At 39.9% G+C, this 8,240-nt stretch overlaps 1 protein-coding gene across 1 annotated transcript; it reads left to right on the top strand.

Annotated features, from left to right (window-relative positions):
- The first annotated feature begins 367 nt into the window (after positions 1 to 367).
- LOC146000031 (uncharacterized) lies at positions 368 to 5,020 on the top strand. Its single transcript, XM_083137344.1, has 5 exons — positions 368 to 452; positions 2,797 to 2,854; positions 3,170 to 3,356; positions 3,888 to 3,959; positions 4,805 to 5,020. Exons 1-5 carry the CDS (start codon positions 392 to 394, stop codon positions 4,952 to 4,954), a joined length of 528 nt encoding a protein of 175 aa, XP_082993470.1. The 5' UTR covers positions 368 to 391; the 3' UTR covers positions 4,955 to 5,020.
- Positions 5,021 to 8,240: the final 3,220 nt, after the last annotated feature.

The raw sequence follows: 8,240 nt of genomic DNA, 5'->3' as shown, positions 1-8,240 counted from the left end.
GACCACCCGGTGTCAGTTTAACTACCTTGGAATGTGCACATCCTGTGATAAGCTTGAAAATAACTGCCCTCAAAAACGTCATCGAGGCGAAAACAATGGGTGTGAGCGTCAAGTGCATTCTTCGATTACAGGAAGGATCTGTTTCATTCCCTGGAACAGTGTTATCAGCAATGTGACATGTAATAAACATCCTGCATTCCCAAAACCAACAATAATGAATAGCGCATACCTCATCGTAGGATATTGCTAACTAAACATCCTCTCGGATATTTATCAAACTAGACAATGAGTCTGATTTGCCTCATCGAACCTTCTACAACAATTCCCGGATGTGGACGTGCGGGCTTCTGATTGGCTACTCGTCGTGCTGGAAACTAAATAAAAGGGCAGGATGCACGGCGATCATACATTCGAGTTCTGGTGTGCTTCGAGAAGTCTTCAGAAAATGGCAGGTAAGATCTCTTCAGCTTCGACAACTTTTAGTGCACGTCTTGTGATTATGTTTGAAACTCAACTTGCGACTCAACTCAACATGGTCAAGTGGAAGAAAAGGCTCCACAGCCTTAACTTCGCCATGTAAAAGAAGACGAAATAAATAAATAAATAAATAAATAAACAAGATACCAGGCTGGTTCCAAAAGCAACAAGCATGACCTAGACTCAGTGATCCGATCATAATGTACTTTGAGGAATTCACAGTGCATTTCTTTGTGCATTCGAGTGCCAGTTCTCGTAACTACAAGTTGGTCTGTTATTGAGGGTCTCGGGTAGTGTTAAGTGCAGGCTGTACAGGAAAATGGAGAAGCAAGGACTCCGTTGAGCGACCAGGACAAAAACCCAACACTCATGTGGACAAGGTGACAGCATTGGGAGAGCTCGCAACCTTCTCTACCAGTGAAGAGATGGATAGCGGATTTAAACGTGGAAGACTAAGCTTGCAAGATGACCCTTGACCAGGCAGGTCGGTGGAGGTGGTGATACAGGAATATTCGGACAAAGTGCATAGCAGTTAGACGCGTGGTTAACACATCGGCAGATGTCGAAATGGATGTTGAAGCGCATGGTCCACAACAAGATTTCTGCTCATTGAGTTTCAAAGTTGATGACCAACGAACATAAGTTGACAAGGCGCATGATGTAGGAAGGAAATCTAGTGCTGTTTGAGGCCGATCCAGACGGATTTGTTGACTTGGACGAATCCTGGACCAATTACATTCCTGAGATGAGACAGCAGTCGAAGAATGGCGGCTCTCCCGCCCCGCAAGAACTCCAAGTCAATTTAATCAGCTCGGAAAACCATGAAGACAGTGTTCTGGGATACGTGGGTGTAGTGACGGCAGTGTTCTGGGATACAGAGGGTGTAGTGACGGCAGTGTTCTGGGATACAGAGGGTGTAGTGACGACAGTGTTCTGGGATACAGAGGGTGAGTGACGACAGTGTTCTGGGATACAGAGGGTGTAGTGACGACAGTGATCTGGGATACAGAGGGTGTAGTGACGACAGTGATCTGGGATACAGAGGGTGTAGTGACGACAGTGATCTGGGATACAGAGGGTTTAGTGACGACAGTGATCTGGATACAGAGAGAGACAGTGTTCTGGGATACAGAGGGTGTAGTGACGACAGTGATCTGGGATACCGAGGGTGTAGTGACGACAGTGATCTGGGATACCGAGGGTGTAGTGACGACAGTGTTCTGGGATACAGAGGATATAGTGACGACAGTGATCTGGGATACAGAGGGTGTAGTGACGACAGTGATCTGGGATACAGAGCGTGTAGTGACGACACTGATCTGGGATACAGAGGGTGTAGTGACGACAGTGATCTGGGATACAGAGGGTGTAGTGACGACAGTGATCTGGGATACAGAAGGTGTAGTGACGACAGTGATCTGGGATACAGAGGGTGTAGTGACGACAGTGTTCTGGGATACAGAGGGTGTGGTGACGACAGTGTTCTGGGATACAGAGGGTGTAGTGCTGATGGACCATCTGTCAAAGAACTAAACCGTCACCGGATAGTATTATGAGGCACTATTGCGAACGTTTACGACAATCTTTGAAGGTCAAACTCTGAGGATGGGCTATAGAGATGAGATTTTCCACCACACCTATGCTTCTGTTCTCATGTTCTTATTGGCATGGTCATTTTCCATGAATGCAGGTGCGAAGTGGTGGAACATCCGCGAATTTACCAGATCTACCGGACTACCATCTCTTGCCCAACCTGGAAAAGCATTGGCATTGCAGCTTTTTGACTGTGATGATGACGTCACCAGTACTCTTATATATTTTGACAGCCTCCGGAAAAGCTTATACGAGACCGGAATCCAAGTACTCCAGAAGTACTGACAACAGTGTATAGATCGGCGAGAAGACTATGCCAAAAAATAGGCTAAACATTTGGTCTTACGAAGTTTCCTTCAGATAATTATTCAGGACTTATGGAATACTCTTCGTAAATACTGTTCAGAGTTGGATTCTTTTAAAACGACCACGTTAGCCTCTCTCTGTTGAACGACTAGTTGATATTTTAAAATGTTTCATCAAATACCTCACTATTATTGATTGTAGTTTAATCTAGGTGTTGTTTTACAGTTACATGATAATGCTCAAGTCTATATTTAATTAAGATTCGTTTGAAGTAATTGTGAAATCTTTATTTATACTTCTTATACCATCTTTTGATGACGCAAGACAGTAGTTATTATAGTTTGTAATCTACAAAGACTGCATAGACCTCATTACATCTCAAACATCTCTGAAAGCTTTTTTTTATTTTTTTTATTTCAGGTAGCAACATGAAGCTTCTCATCTTCGTTGCCCTTCTGAGTATCACCGCTTGCATTCCGTAAGTGAAATATGAGTTAAACTATTGTTTATTCATACACATTATATGTCAAAGAACCATTAAAAAAATCATAAGTGATAGGAGCAGTGTGGAATTTTGAGAGTGAGAATTTCTGATTTGTTGATGTCTTTGTACGTCATAAAATAACTGAATTAATGCAGTAATGGGATATTTGTGTACATATCTTTGTATATGGTAATGTATACTGAGGACGATAGTATACTGTCATCCTAATGTGGTAGATATTGTGGGGAGAGGGTATCAATGTCCTCAAGAATTGTAGTTCATGTGATTGAAAGATTCATTACATTGCAGGGCCTACCTAGATGCTTCAGGGCCGACTGATGTTGAACCAAACTGCGTCTGTGGTGCATTCAACGCCTCTTGTGGAGCTCAGAAGAAGACGTTGACAGGAAAGCCACTCTTCCAGAGTCCTGTTGATACGATTGTCTCATGCGACGAAGTGGGACAGGACATGTGTGGCAAGATGTGCTTCAGTGTGGTAGGTTTCAAGTTTTATTCCACAATTAAAAACTGAAGATATTCCAAAAAGTAATATTTTTCCTCCACCGTTTCCGAGCGGGTTAAGGCGTTCACTCATCTTGAGATCGTTCGCTGCGGGACGGCATAGGTTCGAATCACATTTGCTGTAAATGATTCTCAATATACAATAGTTCTATTTGCATAATCGTACTAATGATGATGGTGTAAGCGACAGGTAACATTGACACCAACACGTTCAATCACAATTTCAAAAAGGGCAGAGGAAGGGGAGATATATTAGCCTATACGTAACAAAGTACAAGTTTGTCTCGCAAGAGTAAGGAAATTTCAAATCAAGAAATTTTGGGTGGGGCACAGAGTTTCAGAAGTAAAATAATACCTTCCTTATCCCTTCTTACGAAACGTACTGTGAACGGCTTTGCACATGAGCAGACTTTTGCAGAATTTTTTAGACGTGCAATTCATACATATGACTTTGTTATAATTCTATAATATTTCTAATGTTTGCAATTTATTCTGAAATCTGCAGGCGGAGTCATTCAAGGACATTTCTGGAGCCATCCTTTGTGCCATAGTAAAGGAGAGTGACACTGGTTTCAAGGTAAGACATAAAATAAATTACATATTTTTATTTCTCATTCGTATGTGCATTATGTAAATCGCTGGTAAATTTTCATAGAATTTGGTTGGAAAATTGGATTTTTCTAGCATTGGTGCATCAGTTTATTTTAGTTTGAAAGTTAGCTCTATTATTTGAAAATATCTTTTCTAGTAATTACTCCAAATTGTACTACAAGGAGTATTCAATGTGAACTATAATAATTTACAAAATATAAAGCTTTGAATCAATTAGAATATTATCAATACAACCACTCAGCCTTCATTTCCTTCTAATTTTAATACGATTAGTTAATGAAGCATGGAAAATGTGGCATAAAAGCAAATTAAATTTGTCTCAAGAATTTCCAATTGTCTGGTTGCAGTGTATGGTTAAAATAATATGGGATGTCAGTTTCTGAATTTGCTTTTTCATGTAACAGCAATTCTGTATGAGAACATCAACAAAAATAAAATATCAAAAATTGTTTTTTTGGTAAGCAAAATACCCTGGCACAGTACGTTTTATGCCATTCATGAAAATGAATGCTTAGAAGATAAACTGCTTCTGTTTGAAACTATTACTAACAACTCAGATCTTATAGTTATCAGTTCTGAAAGAGCAACAACAATTTCTCTTAGGAAAATTAACTTCCAGTAAAGTCTTAGCTATCGCTGTTGAAAATCTACACCAGAAACATATTTGAGAGTGTACTTCCAGACTTCAACATCCCTTCAAAGTATCTTCGACTACTCCCTCCCCGAAGATTCTAGTTACCATATTTACATTTAACTTGTTGGAAATGAAGTATTTGCATGAGTCTCATAATCTTTTTTCCCGCATTGTAGGTGGCTCTGTACCATGATGCTTGCAATACAGGGTGGATGTACACTGGAGTGACTTCGACAGACAGACTCTGCTGCAAAGGTTCCATCGCTGTCCCATGCCCAGATGCTTCTCCACCTTCAATTGGATTAAAGTCGTCCTTGTTTTCTTAAGGACCTACATTTTGCAGAAGTGTTTTCTCTCTTGTAAAAATGTTATTTTCTTAAAATAAATAAATTTAAAAATCAAAATCTGCTATATAATTTCTGTTGCAACATTAATTAAGGTAACCACGTTAAGTAATAATCAGTTACAATGTATTCAATTGGAATATGCACTGTTGAGGAGTTGTTCAAAATAATGTACTGCACTAACAGCCAAAGAACATTGAAACAGTTTAGAAGGAAAATATTTTCTCCACAATAAAAAGAAAAGTGAAAAGTTCTCACAAAGTTTTGAACGCACATATATCCATCAGCATGACAAAACAAATATTTCCTTTTGTTATCACCAGGTCAGTGGCTTCGCGTGGAGAAAACAAAAATGCGAAATCTTAGTCAAGAATCAAAGCTATGCCCTACACTAAGTAATATATAACACAGATGATTGATTGATTTGGTAGTTTTACGTCGCTTTTCTGCAACTTTTGGTTAATCGCGACAATCAGGATGAGTGATATGATGAAATTGATGAAGGGACTCTCAACAAAGAACAGCCATGCCTAACCCGGAATTCGAATCTGCGACCCCTGGCGTCGTAGCGCGCTGTGATAACCAGTACGTCACGGAGGTCGGTTAGATAACATATCAGTGTTGGTCTAAAATTGCTGAAGCCAAAAATAGTGCAAATTTAATCAACATGAAGAACTCGAACTTTATATAAAAACAATTATACATAATATTAACCAGTAATCTAGGAGCATGATTTCTGGAGGAGCAAAATAAAATGAAACTCAAAAAACAACGAAGAAAGGTGTTAGAAACGAAGCCAATTGCCTTGTACAGTCACGGACACTTCTGGGTTGCGGCATCCCCATTGACTTTTAATGGAAGCACTTCAACCCAGAAGTTGGTTGGTTGGTTGAGTTGGTGTTTTAAGTCCACTTTATGCACAGTAAGGCTAATCGGGACTGGACCTACAGTTTAAAGTGGGATCCGAACCACTATGTGCCTCCACCGGGTGTCGAACTCGGGATCCCTTGATTACAAGGCGACAAGAACAACAACCCAGAAGTGTCCGTGACTGTACCCAAACTCGTGAAACTCAAGACACGTTTGCATACCATTCTAGCGAAACTCAATTCCATCGTATACATTGATTCAGAAGAGTGCAGGCCAGTAGCAAGAATTTTATTTCGGGGCGGGGGGGCTCACTCCTTGTCGGCAGCCGCCACCTAACCATCTAAAGGCGTTAACGTCGGGTGGGGGAGGGTAGATGCCCTGAAGATTAATTTCTCACTGTATTGCAACTTATTATGCATGATGTTTAATCCTGCTAATTAACTATTTAAATTAGATATTTGTAGGATTTCGGGGAGAGGGGGTTCAACCCGCCGAGCTTTGAAGTTTGAAATACTTTTAAAGAAAGGACAATTTAAACGCTTCAATGAATAAACAATCATTGGCAAACGAAAACGAACAAATAAGTGAGAATCTGCTTGCGATCCAGTTTATACCAAAGCAAGTTCGGTGCTCTTCTTCCATCGTATATTGAAAGTAATCTAATTAAAACAATTGACTTTGACAATATAATTAAATTTGTTGCTGAGTCGAAGACGAGCAAATAATAGTTCTTGGGAAAATTGCCAGCCTGCCACACAGAGCATGATTTCTTGGGAAAGTGGTAAGATATTTAAACTAGGGATGGCCAAATCCGGATTTTCTAAAATTCGGAACCCGGATAGTAAAACCGGATGGAATACGGATTGGGAGTTACAGTGATCGAAGGTAGCAGCCACTACTCCACTTGCCAACCCAATGTGAAATATCACAAATATGCAGTGGCGGCGCTTGGGTCCAAAAACTGAGGGGGGGGGGCAAAGACAGCTTACTTCCCCTCGTAGATAAGGTTTAGCATAGTGTGGGGGCAAAAGTGGCAAAAAGTGGGGGGCAACCTCCCCCTACCCCCTCCTAATCGCCGCCACTGCAAATATGCATCGTATGAACGAAAGGGAGATGGTGCTTATTTGTTCAATCTCTAATACAGATTGACCAAAATAATCTCACCTTCACAATAAACCTCAAAAAATTAATTTGGAACTTTCTGCCAAAGTTCAGCCAAGCTGCACTTGACCGCGCAGCCTATTTCTTAATCGAATATTTATGCAATGTTGTAAATTGGTAGAATTCATCTTCAGTAATGTGAATGTCATGAATCAAGTTTCATGTTTCCAGAACGATTATGTTTTATTATTAATTATTTAAGTGAGCCCCAAAGACAAAAATCTGGGGAGTAAGATCTGGCGAACGAGCAGACCTAAACATGTCCTCTACGCCCAATTCATCGGTTTGGAAAATCTGTATTTAATATTTTGTTAACTTGGAAGTGCATTATGAGCTGGACATCCGTAATGCTGAAACTACATGGTTAATCTTTGTATAAATGGTAATACTTCTAATAATTGTGGCAAAATGGTATCCAAAAGCAAGGCGTCGTTTGTTCCATTGAACGTGCCGTTGGTAAAATATAGTCCAAGTAAGTTGTCACCGTTAATTCCGCACCAAAGATTTAGACTCCAAGCCATTGATGCTAGCCAAAATTGAGAACTCGTGTTTTTGGTTCGGTATTTATAATTTATTAACTTATTTACCTACTTGTTGTCATTTAAAAAAAAATAGTTACAGCTACTCATGGGCGTATTTAAGGGGGGGTTTCAACGGGTCCAACCCCCCCCCCCTTTGGTTCAGTAAAATTAAGATTTAAGTACTCCTCATATTCTAATTTTTTGAAAATTTGAAATTTCCCAAATGTTCGTCACTTCATTTCTCGTGAAATTCTAGCCTCATTTGATATATCACATCACCCCCTTTCCTTTGAAATTTTTGCGTTGAATTCAATATGGCGGTCAACAATATGCCGGATCTGCGCTTGACACACACGGCTAGGGATCTCCTTGTGCCTAACCTATTTCTTTTATGACCAATTATACCCAGGATAACTCCTTCACATTTTGTAGGGGTGTTAAGGGACATTTGACTCTTCATAGTTCATGTAATGGGGCTTTTATCAGTCACATAGTTACACATATTATTTTGTATCTTCTGATCCCATTGCAGTCCCAGAATGATTTTTTGGTATGTTTTAGAGTATGGTATGAGGGACCAAATATATTTTTTTCACGATTTTTGGTGATGACATGTTTTGAGATATTCAAGGTCAAAAGTCAAGGTCACGTGACAAAATTATATTTTTATCCAAAGGTAGGCTTGTTATATATCACTGGAAAGCTTATTCAATTCC

This window comes from Lepisma saccharinum, chromosome 16 (genome assembly GCF_977018435.1).
Source record: "Lepisma saccharinum chromosome 16, izLepSacc3.1, whole genome shotgun sequence".
Lineage (NCBI taxonomy): Eukaryota > Metazoa > Arthropoda > Insecta > Zygentoma > Lepismatidae > Lepisma > Lepisma saccharinum.
This window is presented reverse-complemented; position numbering and strand designations above follow the sequence as displayed.